Below are 27,047 nucleotides of genomic sequence, written 5' to 3'. Positions count from 1 at the left end.
CCTTTTAAAATACAGAATTATTAAAGTCCAACCTTAGAAGTTGAACCAGTTATTCACAATATTATTTGTAATGGATCTTGATGAGGTTTATTTTCTTAAATGAAATAGATAAAATACTTTTGAAGGGCTTTCCTTTTGTTGTTCACACAGACTATTGACATTTGTTTTACATTGGTCCTTATTTCTGATAGCAAAGGTATTGGAAAAGTTAAATTAATATTCACAAAGTTAACTCAGTGAACAAGGACATCTTTCAGAACATCTTATTTAAATTGAATTTGAATCTGTATAATAATTCCTTATTCCTATACAAACAGGATCTTCCTCCCTGTTTTTGGTGTTAGAAACTTCAGATTCTTACTTCCAGCACCCAGCTAACTACAGTACAAACATATAACCCCCTTCCTTCTCATCCCAACCCCAGTTCTCCACAGGCCATCACATTTCACATTGTCTTTGTTTATATCACTTGTATCATTATGTGTTATATTTTTCAAGATGATGTATTAATGACATTTTAATGTTGAATATTACTTGTACATGTTAAGGCACATGCTATAGATTCTGTTCATAGTCTCCTCATCCAAAAAAAAAAACCTTTCATTCCATCTTGAAAGAAAAACAATTTCTCTGCATTCTTATTTTCTCTTTTTCCTTCTCTAATAAACTTCTAAAGAATCATCTTCTTTTGATGTCTTTATAAAACTCTACAGTACATAGCATGGCTCCCATCCAACTTTATTAAAATTGCTTACCTTCAAAGATCATGCATGTCCTTGAATACAGTTGTCATTTTTTAAAATGATTATCTTAACATCTCACACTGTTACTTCATGGCTCCTTTTTTTGTTTGTTTGTTTTTACTTTTATCACATTTTTCTTTGGCACTGTGTTACAATAATATTTTGACTTCCCTCATACTTTTCTTACCACTCCTTTCTTGAGCTCCTTGAATGTTCCATTACTACCTTTTAAGTTTCTCAAGGAACTACCTCATCATTTCTCTCTGGAGTTGTCTAGTGATACTACAAAGAACCTTCAAGTGTCATTTCTGTAAAGTTGACTCTCTTCTAAAAAATGTGGCTTGGGCGCCTGGGTGGCTCAGTTGGTTAAGCGACTGCCTTCGGCTCAGGTCATGATCCTGGAGTCCCGGGATCGAGTCCCACATCGGGCTCCCTACTCGGCGGGGAGTCTGCTTCTCCCTCTGACCCTCCTCCCTCTCATGCTCTCTGTCTCTCATTCTCTGTCTCATAAAATAAAATAAAATAAAATAAAATAAAATAAAATAAAATAAAATAAAATAAAATAAAAAATGGGGCTTATTTCCTTTCTCCACACCATTTGCAACCCCCTATCTTATATTTAATTCTGAATATCCTCTCAGTCTATGCAGCTTCACATACCTACCCTTCTTTTTTTTTTCTTTCAAGGTTTTATTTAAATTCCAGTTTCTTACCATACAGTGTAAGATTGGTTTCAGGTGTAGAATTTAGTGATTCAACACTTACATACAACACTGAGTGCTCATCACAGTAAGTGCACTCCTTAATCCCCATCACCTATTTCACCCTGCCCACCTCCCCTCCATCGACTTTCAGTTTGTTCTCTGTAGTTAAGAGTCTGTTTCCTGGTTTGCCTCTCTTTCCCTGCCACTGCCCCCACCCCGGGTTCATCTGTTTTGTTTATTAAATTCCACATATGAGTGAAATCATATGGTATTTGTCTTTGACTTATTTTGCTTACATAATACTCTCTAGCTCCATCCACATTGTTGCAAATGGCAAGATTTCATTCTTTTTGATGGCTGAGTAATATTCCATTGTACATATATATACCACATCTTTATCCATTCATCAGTCGACGGACGTTTGAGCTTTTTCCATGATTTGGCTATTATTGATAATTCTATAAACATCAGGGTGCATGTATCCCTTTGAATCAGTGTTTTTTATCCTTTGGGCAAATACCTGGTAGTACAATTGCTAGGTCATATGGTAGCTCTATTTTCAACTTTTTGAGGAACCTCCATACTGTTTTCCAGAGTGGCTGCACCAGCTTGCATTCCCACCAACAGTGTAAGAGGGTTCCCCTTTCTCTGCATCCTTGCCGAAACCTGTTGTTTCTTGAGTTGTTGATTAGCCATTCTGACTGGTGTGAGTGATAATCTCATGGTAGTTTTGATTTGCATTTCCCTGATGATGAGTGATGATGAATAATTTCTCATGTGTCTGTTAGCCAACTGTATGTCTTCTTTGGTAAAATGTCTGTTCAGGTCTTCTGCCAGTTTTTTTAACAGATATGTCAGTGTCTGGGGCGCCTGGGTGGCTCATTCATTAAGCGTCTGCCTTCGGCTCAGGTCATGATCCCAGGGTCCTGGGATCGAGCCCCGCATCGGGCTCTCTGCTCAGCGGGAAGCCTGCTTCTCCCTCTCCCACTTCCCCTGCTTGTGTTCCATCTCTGACTGTGTCTCTGTCAAATAAATAAAATCTTAAAAAAAAAAAAAAGATATGTCAGTGACATTTGCAAATGTCTTCTCCCATTCCAAAGGTTACCTTTTAATTTTGTTGATTGTTTCCTTCCATATCTACCCTTTCTTATACCAGTTTTTGTCTTTATTGTCCTTATATTTAGTTAATGATTCTTATTATTCATGTTCTAATGCTTTCTTTTAGTTTCTCCTTTCCATTTTTCTGTTTTGTTTCCCAGATATCTACTCTTTACTGCTGTAGTTATCTCCTCTGTTCATCCTTCCTGATCTGCTCATTTCTAATCACTTTAACCACATTTGCTATATGTATTCCCAAAGCACCAGTAAAATTATCTTGCTTGAGCCCGCATATCCATTTTTTTGTTTATTTTAATCACATACTAAAGAAAACATCTCCTTTAGCACTCGCATTCAAGGCTAAGTATTCTGACCAGCCTCAAAGCTATTTTATTACTTGTAATCTCCTTATTTCCAACATGTAGTAGTTAATTTTGACTCCTCCCTATTTCTTAAATAGATTCATATTTTCCTCTTTTAGTTTCTCCTTCCACTTGGAAAATTTACTCAAAACCATGTTCTTTTCTTTTTTTTAATTTTTTTTAATTTTATTATGTTATGTTAGTCACCATACAATACATCATTGGTTTTTGATGTGGTGATCCACTATCCATTGTTTTCCTATAACACCCAGTGCTCCAAGCAGTACGTGCCCTCCTTAATGGGAGACGATATTTGCAAATGACACTACAGATAAAGGGCTGGTATCCAAGATCTATAAAGAACTCCTCAAACTCAACACCCAAAAAACAAATAATCAAGTCAAAAAGTGGGCAGAAGATATCAAAACCATGTTCTAACGTTTCTAATGCACTGAGTAAATACCACTAGCTTTCCCTTTTTACCACAATTGCCATTCAGTTTCACTTGAGGATTTAAGAAATTACCCATTTATTAGGCAGACTACTCCCTTCCTCCAACAAACTTCCTCTGAAGTACTTTGAAGCTTTCTTATGGATATGTGCAATAGTTACATGTATAGATCTTATCTTTTCTAAATGTACATCCCTGAGAACAGGGGACTATATTTTATTAGGTCATTTTATTTTTTAGAATCCCATGGAGTCTTAGCATCAGGATTGCTGCAGAGAATTATACAGGACGTGCCCTGTACAAAGGGTGTACCCCCTGAATGGTGGGCTTAGATGGGGACCAAAGCCCTAGAGGGGATGCCTTTTTCTGTTTTGCACATGTGCAGAAGCCCTGTCTACCCTCTTATATAATTGTCACATATGTAATCAATTAATTCAAAACCTTATATGCAAGTCTTACTTGTTGCCTTTGTCCTTACTTACTGTGGTCTGCAAGTGGCTTTTTATTATGTGCTCTTATCTATTTAGTCTGTGCCATTTCCCTTTTGCCACCAGTTTCTCAAAGGTTTCTCCTGTAACACATCCAGTTTAAACTGTCCCCATACATCAGATTCTTGCTGCTTTCCATAAAAAATTGAAGTGATCTAGTGTTTGCAGTATAATTGTTGTCATATGACTACGTTTATTTCTGAGTCATTCTTCAGACTGCTTCTCTTTTGAATCCAGGTAATTAAAACCTTAAACTGTCTGAATTTCCCTTATTTTTTTTATGCCTGTGTCACCTTATTTTAAGCCTTTGAATTTGTCATTGCTATTTTAGTGCCTGACTTTAGCATTTCCCTGTATCTGAGACTCAGGTTATATTTGTTCTTATATTTTAGGTCGTTCTTCCCTCTTTCCAATAGATGATGGTCTGCTCGATGATGGTCATAATGATCAAGTTGGTGTTTTAAATTCACCCACATGTTACTCAGCTCATCAAAATGGAGAACGAATAGAACGCTTCTCTCGAAAAGTTTTTGTTGGTGGTCTTCCTCCAGATATTGATGAAGGTAGAGTGATAATTTGAGCTTAAAACAAACAAAAACTTAAAATACAATGTGATTGGGGGTATGGAATTTTTTCCCTCAAGATTTTCAGTCAGAATGGATATCCATCTCTGTTTTAAATGTTCTGTCACCTGTTGAAATATGAAATAGGAGGTAATTGAACAGTTTAAAGATTTTTTCTTTATATGTTAAAATGCATATTGTTATTTTTAATAAAACTTAAAATCTTTTGTATTACCATAATACAAGACACAAACTAAAATACCTGCAGTGCATGATAGTCAAAAGTTTAATTTCCTTAAGAATAAATAGGCTGTTAGAAACAGGTAAGAAATAGGTAATAAAACCCAAAAGGGTAATGGAAACAGAACATAGTAAAAATAATCATGTATAATAATAACAAAAGAAAATAATTCAAAGTAAAGATTAAAAATACTGAAGCTGTCTAATGTTTGTGTAGTTGTGGGAAATCTGCCACTCTTATTCACAACTAAGAGGATGTTGATACACTTTGAGAAATGTTTCAATTATGATTCAAATATCCACAACCTATTCTAAGTGTTAATTAGTATAATAAGGTTTTCATGTGATGAAATAACCTAGAGCATATCATTGTATTTGACTTGTATTTGTCTCAGTGAAGCTACCTGGTGTGTGTCAGACCTTAGTATATTTTATGAGTGTGATAATTCTACATGTCTTGTTCTAGCAGACCTTTTCTTTCCCTATGAGATTTTACTTATCAAACAGTAATCGTCTCTTTGTTTAACTTGAGATAACATTGGCATGTTTTTCAAGCCAGTAATATTTATAGTTTGGTATACTATCAATCCATTAGTATCTACACAATGTTATATAAAATTTTATTTATTTATTTATTTTTTTTTAAAGATTTTATTTATTTATTTGAGAGAGAGAGAATGAGAGACAGAGAGCATAAGAGGGAGGAGGGTCAGAGGGAGAAGCAGACTCCCTGCCGAGCAGGGAGCCCGATGCGGGACTCGATCCCAGGACTCCAGGATCATGACCTGAGCCGAAGGCAGTCGCTTAACCAACTGAGCCACCCAGGCGCCCTGTTATATAAAATTTTAAAACTCACACTGAATTGATTGCTCTGGCCAATGTGCTGCTTAAAAATAAATTTATTTTGACTAAAATACCTATTTATTTCATATATTCTTTTAGTAAGGGTATTAGATGTGTTTTGAGTTTTCATATTCTAGTTTAGCTTAGGGTACTTGGTACTTTTAAATATTAAATCTTTAACTTATAAAGTATGGGTTTGGGGGGTTTTTTTTGGTTTTTTTGTTTTGTTTTGTTTTGTTTTCCAAAATGAACCATTAAAACTAATTCCTAATGTATATTATTGTACTTTTTTAAGACGAAATAACTGCTAGCTTCAGAAGATTTGGGCCCTTGGTAGTAGATTGGCCTCATAAAGCCGAAAGCAAGTCCTATTTTCCACCAAAAGGTAAGAGTTTTTATTGTTAATATTTTCTAAGGAATCAGTTTTATGAGAGCAAATAAGACAATATCAATTACTTTGTGTTTTCTTTTCTTTTAGAATTGTGTATCATCCTATCTTTATATAAAAACTAATAATTTGTGAAGGCTCATAACATGTGTCAAGTGAGGAAGAATGGGCCTAAGGACTATCATAGTTTCACTTTAAGCCACTCAGGAACCATTAGACCCTTGTCGTGCTTTCTCTATAATGATTTGACAGTAATTTCAAAGACTCAAATCAACAAATGTTTTGAGGTTTTTTTTCTGTTTGAAGCATCCTTCTAAGTAACTTGGGTACAGACATATAAAAAGTGTCCCTCTATGCAGTGAAATTAAGATCTGTTTGAAGTGAGAGAAAAATATAAACACATGAATAGTATAAATATTGCAAGATTTACTTAAGTGTTCCAAACAATAGCAGATAGCAACAGAGCAATATTTACTCTGTGGGTGAATTTAGCTAGAGGAGAAAGTGACTGCTCCGAACCCCCATTATATAAAGAGATCAGATGTGAAGAGAATACCTAGTTGTGCTAGTAACTTATTGCTAGGATGCTACTGTGGCTTGTCACCATAGCACAAGATCACAAATCACACTCTGATTCGTGTGAGCAAAAGCAAGGCCACCATCAGTGGGGAGCGGAAGTAAGTACCCCTTGCCCACAATGAGCAGGGGAGGTGAGTGGAGAGAATTAAACATGAATCCAGTCAGGTTGCTAATGGCAGATTCTCTGAAATGAATAAAAAGAAAGGGAGAGGTTGAAAAACTAAGACTTTTCTTTGAACATCATTGAAATAAAATTTTAGAAAAACAAAAACCCTGTTATTCTCATGGCTAAGTGAATTTTCAAGCCTGGAAAAAAGACTCCAATAGATATGTTAAATGGCCTGATTTGGGCTCTGGGAAAGGAAACATGTTAGAATAGTTATTGGCATACAAAAACTAGAGGTTTCTGGTACTGAATTATATGGGATATCTCACTTTTCGTCACTGAGAATTCTAGAACCTCCATTACCAGTTCACGTAGATTTTTAGAGAAATGGAATAACACAGTGGTTTTTGTTTTATACCTTTAGATCTTATATTTATGGAATCAAGAACATCTTTTGAGCAGGAATTCTGAATCCCAGGTCTCTATGAGAATCTGGTTAAAACTATAGACCTTTTTCCATGTACCCCAAATTTTCACCCAAATTTGGAATTTACTGGGCTTGGAGGTCCTGATACTTAGTTTAGAGAGAAAATTAGCTCCATATAGATGTGGATGTTCATTTGTTCATCTGAGTTTTAATCTGTTATTGAGTTTTAATTTATTGCTGAGTTTTAAGCTGAATTTTAATATGTTGTCCATTGTTTCACTCTCTTGGCCTTTTATAGTTTTTTGAGTGTTCAGTAAAAATGCCAATTAGTTTCTAATATTCCAGCCTAAGTTACCAGTGCCCTGGCCTACTTCAGGAATGTGACTAGTCTGTCCATACCTCTTGCTCTCTTCAGTTTTTCTCCCATAGCACAGCCAGAATAATCTCTCTGAAAACTCATCTGATAGTGCTGTCCCTTGACCATCTACTTAAAACCCTTCAGTGGTTTCTTTTAGTTAGAAAAAAGGCAAAAATCTGTTTGCCCTGCCCAGCCTCCCCATCTCTCTGTTTTCTTCTCCCACTATTGGTTCTTGTTCCGGTTCCAAAAACCAGCCTTGTTCTCTCCTGCCTTAGGGCTCTTGTGTATGGTATTCTCTCTCACCCTGAAGGCCCTTCTCATGTGTCTTCATCTACATACCCCCGTTTATCTGTTTAAACACTGGTTGCTCACAGGATACTTTCAGGACCCGCCTAACGTTCACAAATTCCTGTTGTAGGCTCTCCTAGCACTGCTCTGCTCTTTCATAGCACTTGTCACAGCTACGGTGTTACATTTTTACAACTCTATAAATCTGTGATGATTTTGCTAATACTCAATTCTTCCCATACTCTGTAAGACTCTGCCTTTACTCGGGTGCCTGGGTGGCTCAGTTGGTTGAGCGACTGCCTTCGGCTCAGGTCATGATCCTGGAGTCCTGGGATCGAGTCCCGCATCGGGCTCCCTGCTCAGCGGGGGGTCTGCTTCTCCCTCTCCCGCTCCCCCCTCTTGTGCTCTCTCTCTTTCTCACTCTCTCAAATAAATAAATAAAATCTTTAAAAAAAAAAAAGTGGCATGCTCAGGGGCGCCTGAGTGGCTCAGTCATTAAGCATCTGCCTTCAGCTCAGGTCATGATCCCAGGGTCCTGGGATCGAGTCCCACATCGGGCTCCCTGCTCGGCAGGGAGTCTGCTTCTCCCTCTGACCCTCCTCCCTCTCATGCTCTCTGTCTCTCATTCTCTCTCTCTCAAATAAATAAAATCTTAAAAAAAAAGACTCTGCCTTTACTCATCTTTGTATTCTTGGTAATGCACAGAATAATAATTGGCTAACAAATGATATAAACAGCTATAAATACTATAGGATGGAGAAGTTCCTTTGACCTGAAGTAGGTAGGGAAGGCTTCACTGAGAAGTTCTGAATGAAATCTGAAGGTATTGTGTAATCTATATAGACATAAAGGAGTTGAACAGAGTTCCAGGCAGGAATTGAAATACAGTTTTAGAAAGGAATGAAAATTGGTTTGTGTGGAGACAGGTATACATTTTTTGCCTGAGCCTCTTGTTCATATAACAGGATGATGGACTCTAAGCCTAGAAAGATGTGTTGGCACAAATTTAATCAAACAGAATAGTTGCTGTCTTTGTTGCTCTTGTTGCCATTGTTGTTGTCATTGTGGTTTTTGTGGTGATGGTTAGTTTATTTTCTCAGACTGAAAACAAAACAAAAAGACCTCAAAAAAGTAGCACTGGCAAATCATAGTTTTTGGTACAATTATAGTTAATTGTCATTGTCAAAGACCAGTGTTTCCAAACCTTGTTCTTTTAAGCAGTTTTGTCATTGTTGTAATTCATTTTCCATGGTTTGGAAACACTGGTACAGAAATATCCAGTGAGCCCTTGGATATGGAGCCACACATGTACTTATGTTTCCTTTACAGTGAATAAGGTTCACCCAGTGTGAGTATTAATTTGCTGTATAGTATGTTTTTGGTAAGAGTATTTTAATATTTAATGGTTTTCCTTAGCTAGATCATAATTTACCTGCCATGTTGCTTAATTAGTTTTGTGATACAAACATTTCTTCCCTAATAATCACACAAATCATTAAGCAATATTAAGAATATTGAATGTAGGGGTGCCTGGGTGGCTCAGTCAGTGAAGCATCTGCCTTTGGCTCAGGTCATGATCTCTGGGTCCTGGGATCTGAGCCCCGTCAGCGGGGAACCTGCTTCTTCCTCTGCCCCTCCTACCGCTCGTGCTTTCTCTCTCTCTCTCTCTTTCTGTCAAATAAATAAAATCTTTAAAAAATATATTGAATGTAAAGTATTACTTTAAAAACTAAGCAAAATTAAAATATTAATATCAAAAATTAATATCACAAATCTTAACATTAAAAATACTGAATTTAAAATACTGTTTTAGTAAATTGGTCTTATATCCTCTCAATTATTACAAAACAGTTATAACTCTCAAATCCTTAACTTGGATCAAAATTAAAGCCTTCACTTAAAACCAGTCTTCATTTTTTATTCAAGCATATTTAAATTATTTCTAGCAGTTGGAAACGTCTACAGTGTGTTTTCTTAATCTTGCATAATCACACCTTTGGAAGTTTCTATTGCAAAGGTTGGTTTGATGGCTTATTTATGCCATCAGGTATTATAAATTTAAAATGAAGCACTTTTGTGTCACATCAGACCTTTGTGGCAATTACAGCCATTGTTGGCAATAAAGCTGTGTGTTTTGATTTCTGCATAAAACATGACCTCACATTTACCATTGTCTAATGGAATAAATAGATGTGCATGGCCTGCTTGATGACTTCTTCGTACTAGAACCAGATTACAATCCTCTAGGTTTGTTTGCATAGAAATCTTGTCAAGGAAAGGGGTGTATTTTGGTCAGTTAGTTATCAGCTTCTAAGGAATAATTACGTAATGGTGAACTTGCAGTGTAAATTTTGATACCTTCTTTTTATAATGAAGTCTCTTCTGCTTAACGATTTACAATCTGTTATCACAAAGAAAGGAGGAAGGGCATATTTCCCAAAGGTACAGGCATCTAAGCAAGAGCTTGGGTCCAAAGTCCAAACATAGTCTCCAGACGATTTGAAAGGAGTGTTCCACAGCTCATCCCAGTTGAGAGTTTGAGTTTAAGGTTCTGACCCATGCTGGAGTACCCATTTTCACTCCAGCCTCCTTAAGGTAGTTTTCTTAGTACAATTTTGAAGTTGTCATGCTGACTGTGGTTATTTCCCCCTCCTTATGGAAATTGTTGGGCCTTTCCAAGTGTGCTCTAGTCCAAAGTGTGCACCAGAACGTGTCTTAGCCTGAGGGCATTTCTAGGAATCTTCTGCTCCTAATATGCTCAAGGGGTTAATCCTGCCAAGTTCTTGAATAAGACAGTATGTTGGGAGACCTTGGGGGCTCTCCTGGGTTTGAAATTACTCCATGAACTGCTTGCTCATCTGACTGACTTGGGGCAAATCATTTTAACTGCTGGATACCTCGGGTTTTTCTCCTATAAAATGGGAATAATGTCTTACAGACTTGTTGTGGAAAGCGAATGAAATAATTTATGTAAAGCTGTTAGCAAGGAATTGTATAGTAAGCACTCTATATAGGGTAGCTAATTAATGAGTATCTGTTTTTGTGTGTATTCCATAGGATATTATGTTCTCCTATAGAAAGTCTAATGGTTCCGGTTCTATCTGATAATTTTTTTTTCTTTTCCAAAAGCATGTATTTTCTAAACAGTACTGAAATTTGGGTGAAATCACTTACTTTGCCATATTGCCTCATTTTTAATGGTTATTACAGGCTATGCATTCCTTCTCTTTCAAGAAGAGAGCTCAGTTCAGGCACTAATTGATGCTTGTATTGAAGAAGATGGAAAACTGTATCTGTGTGTTTCCAGCCCCACCATCAAGGACAAACCAGTAAGTAAATACTACATGAACTTTAGGCTACAAATGTGAGTTTTCCAAAAACTGATTTGAAGTAATTATTAATGATAAAAAAGTTAAAATACCATGTTAAGAGTTCAGTTTTTAAAAATCTGGATAACTTGTAGTATCTAGATTAAAAAAGTAATTTGTTTTCAAATCCAACTGAATTTTGAAAAATAAAAGGACCACTGTTAATTGGCACAAAGCAGCCTAAGTTGTCAAGGGAATAAGACCCATTATAGCGATGTGATTTTCTTCATAGGTTCAGATCCGTCCTTGGAACTTAAGTGATAGTGATTTTGTGATGGATGGTTCTCAACCTTTGGATCCTCGAAAAACAATTTTTGTTGGAGGTGTTCCTAGGCCATTAAGGGCTGGTAAGTAGAATGTTAACAAATGTTGCTTCTTTTTAAAAAAAAATTAAATATTCAGTAAATTTTGGGGAGCTATTATGTACATGACACTATTGGGCAGGCAAGGGGCAGATTCCTTATGCTCCAAGAGTTGTTCACTACAGAATTCTGAGAAGCATTCTTAAAACTATCAAGTAAGTGGAGAAGTGGACACTCATCTATCAATATTAATAGTTAACTCCAAGCAGACTCTATAAGAAGACTCCAAGTACTTCTGACTTCTTAAGTGTAATTCTCTAAAATATAAGAATTTGGGGTCTGTTTATTTTATGTGGGTTGATTCTGATATTTGAAGAAGTATGGGATTTTTTTTTAATAGTGCTTTGATAAGTAAGAAACTTCTGTTCATGAGTAAGCAGAAACCAGAGATTTACCAGAAATGTCATCTAGGAACATAATTACAGACCTAAATGTCCACTGTACAAGCATGTTTTATGATTCCATGTGCCCTGTGAAGTGTGTTAGTGCCTTCCACCACTGAGAACATCCTCTTCCAGTCAGTATCGGAGATATATGTTAAAAGAACCATTCACACATGTAAATACTTATAGAACATAACTGCTACAAAGAAAGACTGTAGAAAATAGAGCATCAAGGGAATGTGGTATAGTCTGATATTTAGAGATACTTGTATTTGAGCTGACACACAGTGGAAGAAATAGAGTTGAGGTGGCAGGTGGGTTGTGAGGAGTGTGTTTCAGACAAAGGGAAGAGCATATTCAAAGATCTTTAGTGGAGGGAAGTGTGGAGGGCATTGGAGGAACTGAAAGAAATCCAGAGTGGCTGACTAGGGGTATAAGAAGAGGGGAGAGATTAAAAAAAGGCATTGAAAAAGTGAATAGGAGTTAGATCATACAAGTCTGATAAGCTAATTCGGTATTTATCCTCAGAGCAAGGGGAAACTAATGAACTTTTACATAAGTGTAGCCAGTGACATGTTTTGGGGGCAGTTGGGTTGAGAGTAGATATGGGTAGACCATTTTAGGAGCCCATTCTTGCAGGACAGGAGAAAGATAATGTGAGTTTGGATTGAAGGTAGCAGTGGTGAGGAGCGAAGTGAACGCATGTCACAGACAATTTATGAGGTAAACTCAAAGGCTGAATCTCAGCTTTCAGTCTTAAGCCACTATGTAGATAATGGTACCTTCTACTGAGATAAAGAACACTGGAGAAGGAAGATTGTGGTCTTGGTTTTGAAAGCAAGTTTATGGTACCATTTCGAGCTCCTAAGTAGAAATTTTAGTTAAGCCATTTATATCTGATAACTAAGAATTACTGTTGCTACTGTTTTGAAAATAAATTTTGACTGGCCTTGCTATTGTTTTTGTTTTGTTTTTTTTTAAAGATTTTATTTATTTGACAGAAGGAGAGATAGCGAGAGCAGGAACACAAGCAGGGGGAGTGGGAGAGGGAGAAGCAGGCTTTCTGCCGAGCAGGGAGCCCGATGTGGGACTCGATCCCGGGACCCCGGGATCATGACCTGAGCCGAAGGCAGACTCTTAACGACTGAGCCATCCAGGCACCCTGGCCTTGCTATTGTTTTGACAGTAAATCAGAAGCAAAACGTTAAGGCTATTGCCATGATCAGATGAAAAATAGAGTTTGGAAGAGGATGTTAGTTGATGGAGGTGAAGAGATTAGATTTTAGAGAGGTCTGGAAAATCAGGTTCATAGGATTGCATGTATAGTGGGGCAAAACAGAAAATAGAAAGGATGAAGCCAAGGGTCTTGGCAACTTCATCTTCTCTATTGCTTACCAGCTGAGTCAGCAGAAACTCATTGGAGCAGATTTAATGGGATAGTGGAAGATCAGGAGTGCCATTTCAAACTAAGTGATGAAGGTCTGTTAAATATCAATATGAGTTATCCAGGACAACAACTCCAGTTGACCGTCTCCTGATGGTTGCATAGATGAGTTTGGAGTCCAGAGAAGAGGCCCAGGCTGGAGATAGGAATTTAGGAGTTGAAAACAGATAGATGGTATTTAAAGCCATGACATGGGATGAAGTCACCATAGTCACAAGTATAGAGGAAAAAACCATGGACTGAAAGAGTATTCTGACATCGAAAAGTTAAGGAGTTGAAGAGGAACCAGCAAGGAAGGCTAAGAAGGAATTGTGAGGTGAGATGAAAATTAGTAGAAAAATGTGTCCTAGAAAGCCAGATGGAGAAAGTAGAGATTAACTGTGTTCAGTGCTGCTTCCAGGTAGATTGACCATTGTACTTGACAGTGGCATGAGCAATTAAAAATGGAGTCACAGGGTGAAAGTTTTGAACAAGGAATGGGAAGAGAGAGGGATGAGGTAGTAGAAGAAAAAAAAATTAACAATTTGGCTGTAAAGGGAGAACATAGAAATTAAGCAGTCACTGAGAGGGAGAAAAATAGAATTAGGAGTTTTGTTTTGTGTTTTTTTAAAGATTGGGAATGATCCAGTATAGAGGGAAAAACATGATACAAAAAGGAGAGAGGAGAATTGCCAAGTAATTCTGTATTGAGAGCAGATTGGGTCCAGTATGCAGGTGAAAGGATTGGATGTAGAAAACAGCATAAAACTATCACCCTATTGACTTTTCCTTTTTAAAAAAATAGTTAAAAACTGTTGATTTACTGTGTTCTCTCACATTTGATGTGAATTTCTTTTCCTCTTCAAGTGGAACTTGCTATGATCATGGACCGGCTGTATGGTGGAGTTTGTTATGCAGGAATTGATACAGATCCTGAGCTAAAATACCCAAAAGGTGCTGGTCGAGTTGCTTTCTCCAATCAGCAGAGCTATATTGCCGCCATCAGTGCTCGGTTTGTTCAGCTTCAGCATGGGGATATTGATAAGCGCGTAAGTTGCATATTGGGAAAGCATTTAACATCCTATAATAAAGTGCTGATCCAAAGCTTACTACCCCACCGAATTAATACTATAATTCAAACACTTTATTTTTTTATATATCTTTAACTCTTAGAGTATTATATCGAAATATCACTGAAATATAACATTATTGAACATACAGATTTTATTTATTTGTCGGGGGGGGCGCAGGCAGAGGGAGAGGTAGGTTCCCCACTGAGCAAAGAGCCCGATGCGGGACTCGATCCCAGGACCTTGGGATCATGACCTGAGCCAAAGGCAGACGCTTAACTGACTGAGCCACCCAGGTGTCCCCATGCTTTGAACTTTAGATACAATATACAAAATATAAATGTCATTGTAAAAGCATGTCAAGTTGTGGGTTTGTTTTTTTGTTTTTTGGGTTTTTTTTTTTTTTTACTCCACCAATAAGGGCTTAATACCTTTCGAACCATAGAGGCAGAGCTTGTTTTAAGAGCTTGTACCCTGGGTGCAGTTAAACGTCTGCCTTCGGCTCAGGTCATGATCCCGGGGTCCTAGGATCGAGTCCTGCATCAGGGAGCCAGCTTCTCCCTCTCCCTCTGCCCCTCCCCCTGCTCGTGCTCACTCTCAAATAAATAAAATCTTTAAAAAAAAAAAAAAAGGAAGGAAAGAAAGAAAAAGAAAAGAGCTTGTGCCCTGGAGCCAGCACGCCCAGGACGCCCTCTCCCTCATGGGCTCCGTAACCCACAGGACGTTAACCCTCGGTTTGCTTCTTTTTCCCCACTTATCAAATGGAAAGCAATAGTAGTATCTCTGTCACAGCTACTTTGAGGATTAAATGAATTCTCATATGTAGAAACATTTAGAGTTTGGCACTGAGTGTTATTTGCGTGTTTTTATCTTTTATCATTAAATTTAAAATAATATTCTGTGTATATTTTCGTAAGTCTAACACACAAGATTATTATCCTAAACTTTAAAACATTTACTCTTTAGTAGTAGTACCTCATTGTTTAGGTAATCACAATAAAAACTTTTTAGGAAGTCCTATCAATGTTAACTAAAAGCCACCCTATTGAATAATTCCTAGTACTGATTACCATCTAAAATAGGGAAAAGGAGTGACCCAAACTCAGTTGTTCATTTGCAAATCTGTTTCATACTAAAATCTGTTCATAGTTCCTATGTACAGCTAAGCAGTATTCTAAAATAATCATGTTTGCGTTATAGTACAGATGAGATATGCTAAGAATAAGAGGTAACTTAACTTTTTTTACATCCAAATTCGTAGATATAACTTGAGTCTGTATTTTCCCAGTGTAACAGTTTCTTGAAGTTTCTTCTTTGAGCCTGTCTGTATATATTAAAAGACTATTTTGGAGGCAGGGGAGCTGGTTAAGGAATATGGTTTGACTAGACCATGGACTCTAAAAGTAGTCATCAGTTTAATTACCAAGCCATCCCATTTAGGGGGAAAAAAGTACAGCATAGGTTCAGTTCATACAAGCAGAGTGATTTTTTTGCATTGTTACTTAAAATGTTGCAAAACACACACAAACATATCTAAGTGGAAGGTCTCTGCTTTAATTCCACTGTGCAGGAAAATTTGTTGAACTGGAATTCCTCTAGTCCAGTGGTTTTCACGCTCAGCTACAGAAAAAAGTCACCTGGGAATTGAGAAAAGTCTTGACATCTGGGTTCCCCCATCCCCTGACCTCCAGAGATTTTGTTATAATTGGTCAGGGGCAGCAGGAATTTATAAAGCTCCCAGGTGATTCTAATGTGCAACCATGCTTTAGACCATGTATCTAGTCTAACCCTAACTTTTGCAAAGAAGTGATCCAGTCAACTGAGGAGGTTACCTACATTGTATATAACTATAGTTATTTAACATGCAGGAGCAAGGGTAAAAAATTGTTGCAGTGTCTTACCTCTCCTTCTTTGTTTCCAAAATGATAGTGAAGGACCAATTATTTGGGGCAGAGTATTGATTCCTAAAGAGCAACTCAGATGCAGAGCAAGTGAATTAAGAAATGCATGCATGTCTTCTTAAAAAGGCATTGAAATGCCTCCTAAGAGAAAAGTTTATTTTTTAAGATATGTGCTGCTTAAGACATATTTTGAACTTTATCTGAAATAACAAGAGATGTCAGGCTGGTTCAGTTGGTAGAGCATGTGACTCTTGATCTTGGGGTTATGAGTTTGAACCACACGTTGGGTATAGAGATTACTTAAAAATAAAATCTTTAAAAAAAAAAAAAAAAGAAAAAGAATTTGAGCCTTAAGTATTTTGTAAGTCACTAGTATTGCTCACACACACACACATACACACACACACACATAAAAAACATTAATCTTTATACCTTTCATGTCTCTAGTATGAATGTTGTTATTAAACCATAATATCAGATTAATTTTAAATTTATAACTGATAACCCAAAGATTTGGGGAGGATTAAAATTGTTCATTCAGCTTACTCTTTTGGCTCATGAACACTTTGAGATTTAATCCCTATCTTCCCAAAAGCTGGGACACACTGTCACCACAAAAGTGTAATTCATTGTAATTTTGGTATGTTATTCCATGAGTAATATTACTCACTGTGCCTTCTGGTACTTACTGAAGGGAGCTGTGCTACAGTTCAAGTTGGATAATTAAATATGAATTATTTCATTAGTTATGAATCCAGGTGACAAAGTATACAGGTAGGTTCTCTGAAGTAAAATAAGGAAGGGCATCATAATAGAAAATAAGAATAGGTACAGAATTGATGAAACTCCAACTCCTTTTCACAAATACAAGAGTTAATTTTTAGAGATTATTAAAAAGAATAATCTAAAATCATAAGTCTGAAATCCAGTTTTCTATCTTTAAAGTCTGTGATTTTGAAGGTAATTAGATTAGCTTCATAAAATGATACCTAGAAGTTTGAAATACAAATAATTGAAGTCATTGCATTTTGAAATTTTATTCAACAGTTTTACATTAAGTAGCTCCTGAGCACTAAGAATTTTATGAGGTATTATGGAAATGAAGTAAACCACACAGACACTCTGTCTTTAATTACAGTAAAGCCAAGAGATATAATCATGAGAAAGAAACCCAGAAGCATATGTAAATGTACCACATTTATTCAGACACAGTTTCTACTTTGTGCTAAATATTCTGCTAGATCCTGGGTACTAAGTATCGAGCAGACACTTTCCCTGTGCTCATTTTGTTAATCATCTAGTAAAATGAAATCCAGTAATTCTCATGCCACTTTGGGATATTCTTTGGTAATTTCTTTAATAACAATACTATATATAGTTATATATACATAGTTATATAATATTATAATGAAGATAATCAGAAATAGCAGCCTGGCAATCAAGATAGGATCCATAATGGAAAAAGTTGAAAAATAAACATAGAGCATAAAAATTTTAGACTGAGTGTCAAAGATCTTTTAAAAAACCAAAGGCCAGGGCTCCTGGGTGGCTCAGTCGTTAAGCATCTGCCTTTGGCTCAGGTCATGATCTCAGGGTCCTGGGATTGAGCCCCGCATCGGGCTCCCTGGTCAGCAGAAATCCTGCTTCTCCCTCTCCTACTCCCCCTGCTTGTGTTCCCTCTGTCAAATAAATAAATAAAATCTTTAAAAAAAAAAACAACAAAGGCCAATGGAAAAAAACCTCCAGCAGGAAAATATGCAAAAGATACAGACTGTTCAGAAAAGCAAAATGTTGAATGTACGTAAAATGTTTATCCAACCCTAATCAATGAAATGCAAATATAAACAACAACTTAATTCCATTACCTTTCTATCAAATGTTTGTTTTATAGTCCTTTTCATCAACTTTTGGGTTTTTCCCTGTTCATTGTTGCTGTTGTGACAAAAAATGCTTCAGAAAATACCCTTATATGCTCATTTTCTGCACACATGCAAGTATTAATACATTCAGAATAGAAACTGTTGGTTTGTTATTTTTTACCTTGGGCAAACACTACTTTATCTCTAACCAACCCTTTAAACACTCAGATTTCCCTCCTCTCCTCAGGAAAGGCTGAGGTCTTAGGCTGCCTGGCACCGTTCAGTCAGACAAAGGTAGTAGCCCTACATTTGTAGTAATTCTTAGGCAGCACTGGCTTACAGAGTCTCTGCCGTGTGCCAGGCACTGCCTTCAGTGCTTTTACCTGCATCATCTAATCCTCGCAGCTCCGTGAATTAGGTTCTAGGATTCTTCTGACTTGACAGACAGGGAAACTAAGGTTGAAAAGGCTTGACACTCAGCTGCCTGGGCTCTGAGGTCTTCTGAGTCAGGCCTTCTCTGTGGGCCTTTGACTTTATATCTCATAAATTCACAGAAGTCTAGACATGCCCTTAATAAGAGTATCCAGTTCTGGTGTGTGTGTACCAAGTAGTTATAAGCAGGGTACATACAGAAGTGTTGCCATAATCATTGGTGGTTTGGGGTTGGGCTGTCTCTCAGGTGCTACTGGAATGAAGGGGAAAAGGTGTAAAAACCACTTGTCTTCCATGCCCTTCTCTTTTTCACTCACAATCACCCTGCCCCCAAAATATTAACACACAGGTGTTTTAAAGATGTTACTTCACGGAAGGTGAGGGTAGAATGTTTTACGAATCAGTTAGATGTATAGATTTTTAAAGTATTTTCTGCCTTTGAAAAATACAGTAAATACCACTCAGTTTATAGTCCTCTGAAGAAAAAGTATCAAAATAAAATGAAACGCTCGTTTAACCACATGGTCACTTACGAACATGAAACATCTTAGACAAAGATGATTAGTGCCGGAACAGAGTGACTTCGTTGTTGGTTTTGTTTTTGCTTTGGTTTTTTTGTTTTTTAACCTACTACATGGTAAAGCTATTTCCATGGGAAACTGCCTACTTTCTCAATGTTTAATGCTGGTCCTTTTCTCGAGAATACCCTGAACATTTTAAATTCACTAAAATGATTTCTGAAGCAGAATTAATGGGAGATGTTTTTTGTCTCTCTCTCCAGGTGGAGGTAAAGCCATATGTGCTAGATGACCAGATGTGTGATGAATGCCAGGGCGCACGCTGTGGTGGAAAATTTGCTCCCTTTTTCTGTGCCAATGTCACTTGCCTGCAGTATTACTGTGAGTTTTGTTGGGCAAATATCCACTCCCGTGCAGGACGTGAGTTCCATAAGCCATTGGTAAAGGAAGGTGCTGATCGCCCACGTCAGATCCACTTCCGCTGGAACTAAGAATAGCACACCGGCCTCTGTGTATGTAACAAGGAAAGAAAGGGTGCATGTGGCTTACTGTGTCTGAAGACGTGACATGCGGAAGAAATAAGTGCATTCTTCTGCTTTCACCCCAGCTACCAATACATGCATCTTTATCAGCAGCCAAAACACTACAAGCCTCTTGTTTTTCACCAAAACCCTACATCTCAGGCTTACTAATTTTTGTGATATTTTCATGTTAAAATAAAATGTTTTTTTGTATTTTCTCCAAGTTATTTTTATATGTAAAGTTAAAATTAGATATGAGAATGTTTTGCGTAGGGGCAAACAGTCTGCTGCTATATAGTGGGTGAAGCGTGCACTTATTTCTAAACGTGGGTTTTTAACTTCAAGATCTGCCCCAGTAATTTACCAAAGGTAGCAAAATAATAGTGAAGATGGAATATGTCTGCTACAAATGCTTATTTTTATTGTTGCTATTTTCAGTGTATACATAAACTAAAAATTAGGGTTGATTTTTTTGCTCTCCATTTTGACTTGCAAGAAATAATACCTCAAGATAATCTGATTTATTAGCTATTTTTAAACATTTTTAATCACAAGCTGTATTAGCTTTGCTGCTATATAGGTGTTATGTGTAAATGCCACCTATTAATACGGGATTGAAAACGTTAGAGACACACTGCATTGCAGATAAAATGCAGGCAGCACAATATGGCCTAAACTGCCATAGTTTTAGAATGTGAAAAAAATGCATGTTTACTTACCTGTATACACCTTATGCATGCACTAGAATTATTAACAAGAGGTGAGGTATTGCAAATGTTCAAAAAAGCTCTCTTGAATCTAGGTAGCATGAACAAATTATAAAATTTGTTTAAAAAAAGCAAACTTGCATGCATTATTGTGACTTCAAGTTAAAAATTTGTCCTACATGTGTACAATATGCAAATTAGTTTTAGATTAGAGAGTGCAGCCATTTTGTGATCTGGTCGGTAGTGGAATTCGATTTTATGCAGACTGGATGTAATATTTGTAATCCCTGTGCAATTTTGTGATGTGCGGTTCTAATTCATGTGCAGTGATATAGTATAGATAAAAGATTGAATAAAAGAAAAATACTAGAATTTTAAAGAAGGTTGATTTTAGCCCCTTTGATAGTTCACGGTTAAGACATCCTTTATAAACCAAAGATGGCCAGCACACTGCTAACCAGTCACCAAATGTAAGACCCACAGGAAGCCCATATCTAAACAAATGAACTTTATAGAAGAATGCAAAACTTAGTAAACCTAAGTAAAGTCAAAATGGAGATGGGGAAATATACAGATGGCTAGTTGCATAAAATTCAATTTTACCTTAAAGACAATGGTGAAATCTGGCTTAAACTTGCTTATGTGTTTGACCTATGTATATTGGGGTCTTCTGTCTAAACTGGGGTCACTGTTGCATGGAACATTGTTCTTAACGGTTAAGAATTGCTTTTTTTTTTTAGATTTTGATGAAGGAATTTTGGTAATGACTTTGCTTGCAGTTTTTTTGAGAAAGTGGCATGGAAACATGCAATAGTTAATGAGTTTCTCTTGGTACTGAACACTATTAGAATATCATTCGTGATATTTTTTCTCTTTAGAGCATTTTTAATGCAACTAGCCCCTATATTTTAATGTAAAAGTTACTCTGCAATCTAAGTAAAGCACCCAACAATGGTAGATGTTTTTTAAAAATGCAGAACTAAGGTTCTTGACTCTAAAGAGAGAAAAGTACAAGGGTGTTGCCTTATTGCAACCCCTTGGGACAATCCTTCACGTGAGCAAAGTGTTGATCTTAATATAGGTTGTGTCTGGTGTGCTTTTTTGTACTGTAAAAATATGTGGTTCATGTCTAACTCTGCTGTTTTATTGTGGTTGTGGTTCAAGTTTTTAATGTTTAAAGTTGATGCTGTTTTCAGAAGAGCTTTTTACTAATTTATTTGTCGATGTTCCCTATTTGTTACTTAACCATGATCCTCCAGATTTTTGGAGTATTCTTTTCTAACCTTAACCCTGCCAACCTTGATCCATTTGACATTTGTTATGCACTATTTTTATATCTCTGTGAGAGATTTTTCCAACAGTCAGCTATTTTATGGCACACTTTTTTTGACTGATGACATCTCCTTTGCTATACCTCAATTTTTGGAATTTAGAAAAGAAATCAGTAGTTTTGCAATGTTAATTATTTAGATATTTAATTTCGCAGATTTTTTAACTTTATTTTCATAATTTCTGCTTAATGTTTAAAATTGAAGAGCCTTTTCATGTATTAAATAATGAACACTAAAATAAATTATATGATGAAAATAATTGGAGATGTTGAAAATCACTTTCCCTTCTTAAACAGAAATAAATATTGGGAATGAAGGGAAATGAAACAGAACCCCCTTTTCACCCACGGGTAAAAATGGCAGAAATGTATGGTTTGTTTTACCTTCGTTTCTGTTGTAGTTAAAGCTTGTCAGTCTAATCTTTTGTCCTTCCCCACCTCACCCCTACCTCGTTTTGTTTTTTTTTTTTTTGCCTTTTATGTACTACATTCTTATTTTCTAACTGTTAAACACTGTATTGGAGTTTTTTTTTTTTAATTTACAGATCATATTTATTTTACTATTTTTGTAGAAAATTATTAATTTTGATTGTATTTTTGTATTTTCAAAGCTTCTTCACTTATGTTCCCTAAATGTTCATATTGCTGCCCAAAAGTATGACTGTGGAGGAAAAAAAAAAAAAACTTTAAAAATCCACACTTTTTGTTAAGAAGGAAACATTTAGCATTTATATATTTGTGTATGGAAAACACTTGATATTTATCCCTGTTGCATCTGGCTGCACAGAGCCTCTCCTCAAAGATGCTACAAAACTTGAATATAACACATTTTGGAAGGCTGACTAACCTCGATTCTGTGTTGTGATGTGCAATACTGTTTCTAATGTTTGTATAAAAAAAAAAAATAACAGTGTAAACCTTTTTAATGCAAATTTATTTTTTTCATTGCATATTTTGCAGATTTTATCCACAGTGTCATTTTTTACTGTCAGAAAAGATACCCCTTTTGTCATTGCAACTATTTTTTAAATCCAGAAATCTTTGTACTGATGTAAATGATTGTAGTTATTTTGGATAGTGTTTTGCTAACAAAAGGAGAGACTTTTTTCATGCATATTTCTATTTTGTTTTTTTGGGTTTTATTTTATTTTAATAGTAGTAAAATACTTGGAATAATTTTTCATATTCTTGTCATTAATATTATTTTGTATTTTTATGTGGAAATATATAATTTTATGACACTAATTGCTAAAGTTTATTTTATGTTGAATTATTTTTGGAGCTGAAATCTTTGTAATATTAAAGCAACTAGTTTCTAATTCCCAGTTTCTGTATAGAATCGCACAAGTGGTTTATGGAGTGTTTGGATTGTAATTATAAATGGTTCTTTGATATGCAAATTAATATTTTCAGTTGATTTTATTTTATATTCCTAATGGGGTGTTAAAGCCGTTTTTTATTTTTTTCTAAATAAAAAGAGAACCCATGCTTTTATGGACACTAGGTAAACGCCTTCAGCTTAAATTTTTTCGTTAAAATATTTTAGTTTATTTTATTGTTATCTTCCAGATGTCTAAATCTCCAGTCTGTCTGTTGTACTGGTAATTTAACTCTGTAATGGAATAGTTTGCTGCCAACTATTTATATTAAGTAATTTTTAAATATTTGTAATATTGTTGACTGACTAATAAACTATTAAGTTATTGGCATAGTTGTGGAATCTTATTCTTCAGATCTACAAAGATTTTCATCAACGCCAGTAAACTTTTATTTAGGGAGCTTTGTGACATGAATATATGCAGCCCAGGGCCCTCTGTAGCTCAGTGTCAGGACTGGGAGGGAAACTTGGAGACCAGTAGCCCAGTATTTCTCAGTATTTGACCCCAGGCACTCCTGGCATCAGGAGTTCTCCTGATGTTCTCCTCCCCACTCTCGCCCTTTAGCCTCCACATACATTCGGTAGAAATTCTAGTGTGGTGTTGCAATCATCCCAGATCATCCGTGTTTACCATATTTAAACTGACGCTGCATTCAAAAAATGAAACCCTGTTGATCATTTTGCTATAAGTGCAGTTTCCAGGATGCTTCTTCAGACACCCTCTGGTTGGAAGTCACTTGTCATTTTCCTCCTTATTTTCAGCACAGCCTATCAGTTCTTCAATGGCCACATTATTGATGAAAAAGAAGGAGAAGAAGAGGTATAGGCTTAAGTTCTTCATCCTACTGATGGCTAAAACAGCTCTTGTTTTAACTTTAACAAAGCTAGAATTCTTAAACTGGTGTGCAGGCATGGTGGGGGATGGAGTTTCGTTGCTTTTTTAGAAAATATTTTTAAAATCACTGATCGTAGTCCATTTTTTTGCTTTACCTTTGCGGACATAGGTATCCCAGAGAGGGGAAACCCTGTATCTCTTCATATTCTACAAGACATCACAGAAACTCCTTAAATGGGCTAATCTTGACATTAGCAGCACCTCAGAGCCTGTCACTGTCACCCATGTCCTCCAAGCAAATCATGCATCTCCGCACACCTGCATCTTGGCATATGCTACCATTTTTCTATTTGGAGTCTTACTTCCTTTCTGGCCAATAAATCTTCCATAACAAAAACGAAGAGCCTCTTCTGCATTCTGGCCTATCTTTAAGACTTAGCGGGAGTTTCTCATTGTCTTCCCTCCCCAGCTGCTGACATAAAGATTATCTTCCTGTGCTCCCATCCCCTTGTTATTTAAGAAAAGAATAAATGTTGAATACCTACCAGTGTTGGACACTAACAATGCAGGATCCTTGGTTGCCAGGCCATTTTACAGCCCTGTAGGTGAAAAATCAGGTTAATTCAATCTCAATGTAATATATAAAATAGACCATGGTGAATGTGTATCAAGGGCAAAGGGAAAGACTCTGAAATGATTTTATTTAAGAATTTCTCAGGAGTTAGCATTTGGAATTTTTGTATGAGCGAAAAATTAGAAGAACGCATAACTGAGCACTCAAAAACCATTTCTCAGAAAATTACTTGGAAGATCTATTCCACCAAAAAGAAGGAATAACAGCAAAATATCCCAGCAATGGGAAGACATGTTTTACTGTGATTTATAATATATGTATTTGGTCTTTGTTCTGTTTCTGGTACAGAGCTCCTAAAATCCTTGGAATTTCCTAGGTGGTAAGAGTGATAAAGAGGTCTTGATTTTCATAACAAACCCCTTTCAGTCACACCTGAGTTGGTTAAGGAGGTGACTTTTGGGAAGCACCCAAGGGTTGGGAACCAGCCATGTGATTGGAGGGTAGAACTTTGAGTTCTACCCGTTCAACCACCTCCAGGAAGGAGCCTGGGGCTGGAGATTGAATTGATCACCAGTGGCCAGTGATTTAATCAGTCACACCAAGTCATGAAACTTCCATAAAAACCCAAAAGGACAGGGTTCAGGGAACTGCCAGGTTGGTGACCAGGTGCAAATTCGGGGACAGTAGCTCAGTTCGGAGATGGCATGGCAGCTCCACACCCTTTCCGCATATCTTGCCTTGTGAATCTCTTCCATCTGGCTGTAATTAGGTTAAACCCATAATTAGTCAAACCCAAGGAGGCGGTTGTTGGACCTCCAGTCTACCTGTAGCCAGTCAGTCAGAAGCACAGGTAACAGCCCGGATTTTGATGTCTGAAATGGGAGGGTGGGCAGTCTTGTAGGGCTGAATCCTTAATCTGTGGCATCTGATGCTATCTCCAAGGAGATAGTGTTTGAATTGGGTTGAACTGTAGGATATCCTTCAGGAGTCAGAGAATTGCTTGGTGGTGTGTTGGGAAAAACACATAACTGGTGTCAGAATTGTAACATGGGATAGTAGATGCTGTTGTGGGTAAAGACACCAGTCTAATTTATAGCTAGGAAATAAAATGTGGCCAAAAAGCTTACCACAATTCGTAAATAAGTCCAAATAGTAGAGACATGATTTAAAACATGGTATCAAGATAATACTAAAAGTCAAGGTATTTTAAACAAAACAGAGAAGAACCTAGAGGAACATTTGAAATGATGACAAAGGTTTAGAGTGGAGGAGGATAGATTATAGATATTGATTAATTTATTGTAAATAGGAAATTATTTCTCAAATTGCAATATGTAGCACGTATATATTTTCTAAAGTCAAATACATAAATCATGAAAAGAATAACATACTGCCCCAATACTTTTTCACCCCCAGTACTCACTCCTGAGAGGCAAACACTTTAAACTTTACAATATCATGTTATTTACCTCCTTAGATCTAAGTAGTTACTTGTTTCTCAGTTTAAAGCTTTGTTGACCTCCTTAAATAGATGACAGATGATAGATAGATAGATGATGATAAACAGATAGATATAGAGAGATAGATGATAGATGATAGATAGATAGATAGATAGATAGATAGATAGACACTTTGTTGACCTCCTGAAATGTGCATTATTTTGTTTCCAGACACACACCCTTCATGTACCTAACACATACCCTCAAACCAGACTGTTCATTTTGTGAATAATTTGTCACATTGATGTTTATTACTTGCACAATTTTCTGTAGGTTTCATACCTCACTAAAAGGTTTATTTTTAAATGGGCAAGAAAGCACTGCTTGCTTCATAGAAGGGACAAGAGAGAGAGGATCACAGGAAGAAAGGCAAAAACAGAATCAGAAAGCTAGTTTCCATGGTAACTGAATTCCAGATCTATAGGATTTTTCTAAAAATCTTCTTATGAAATGTAATGCACATATAGAAAATGAATTAAGCATTAATTGGCACTATGAATAATTTTAAAACTCTTGTCAAGAAAATAGAAAATTATTGAAAGCAGGGACTCACACAGGTATTTGTACACTCATGTTCATTGCAGCTTTACTATTCACAATAGCAAAAGAGTGGAAACAGCCCAAGTGTCCGCTGATGGATGAACAGGTAAACAAAATGTGGTGGATATATACAGTGGGATATCATTCAGCCCGAAAAGGCAGGAAATTCTTAAATGTGCTACAGCATGGATGAACCTTGAAGGCAGCATGCTAAGTGAAATAACCCTTCGCAAAGGACAAAGACTTTATGATTTCATCAGATGAGGTACCCAGAGTAGTCAAATTCACAGAGACAGAAGTAGAATGAATGGTGATTTCCAGGGGCTGGGGACAGAGGGAAATGGAAGTTAACTCTTTAGTAAGTACAGAGGGTGAGCTGGGGACAATAAAAAAAGTTCTACAGATGGATAATGGTGATGGTTGCACAGCAGGGTGGATGTACTTAATGCCGCTGAATTGTACACTTAAAAATGGTTAAGATGGTACATGCTGTGTTATGTATATTTTACTACAATAAAAGAGAAAATTGACAGTATCCAGAAACCTTTCTGTGTCTTCTCAAGCATAACCATCCTTCCCATCCTCTCTGAAGCAAACCCTTTCCAAGCTTTCATATTTGTTTAGTTTTATCACCTAAGCATGAATTCCAAAACAGTATGATTTTTAAACTCGTAATTAAGGGAATCACAGCTATGTATTTATGTGTCTG

At 36.5% G+C, this 27,047-nt stretch overlaps 1 protein-coding gene across 6 annotated transcripts in view; it reads left to right on the top strand.

The window, feature by feature from the left end:
* Window positions 1–23,223, top strand: part of CPEB2 (cytoplasmic polyadenylation element binding protein 2) — a 69,102-nt gene extending 45,879 nt beyond the window's left edge. For all 6 annotated transcript variants that reach the window (XM_081812590.1, XM_081812588.1, XM_081812587.1 and 3 more), the window contains 6 exons: window positions 4,239–4,409; window positions 5,788–5,877; window positions 10,849–10,967; window positions 11,239–11,353; window positions 14,042–14,223; window positions 19,218–23,223. In XM_081812590.1, coding sequence (XP_081668716.1) covers window positions 4,239–4,409; window positions 5,788–5,877; window positions 10,849–10,967; window positions 11,239–11,353; window positions 14,042–14,223; window positions 19,218–19,445 — 905 coding nt within the window. In that variant the 3' untranslated portion in view covers window positions 19,446–23,223. The remainder of the gene's footprint in view (window positions 1–4,238; window positions 4,410–5,787; window positions 5,878–10,848; window positions 10,968–11,238; window positions 11,354–14,041; window positions 14,224–19,217) is intronic.
* The last annotated feature ends 3,824 nt before the right edge of the window (window positions 23,224–27,047 follow it).

Source organism: Leptonychotes weddellii, chromosome 2 (genome assembly GCF_054177405.1).
Source record: "Leptonychotes weddellii isolate Sample4059 chromosome 2, ASM5417740v2, whole genome shotgun sequence".
NCBI lineage: Eukaryota > Metazoa > Chordata > Mammalia > Carnivora > Phocidae > Leptonychotes > Leptonychotes weddellii.
This window is presented reverse-complemented; position numbering and strand designations above follow the sequence as displayed.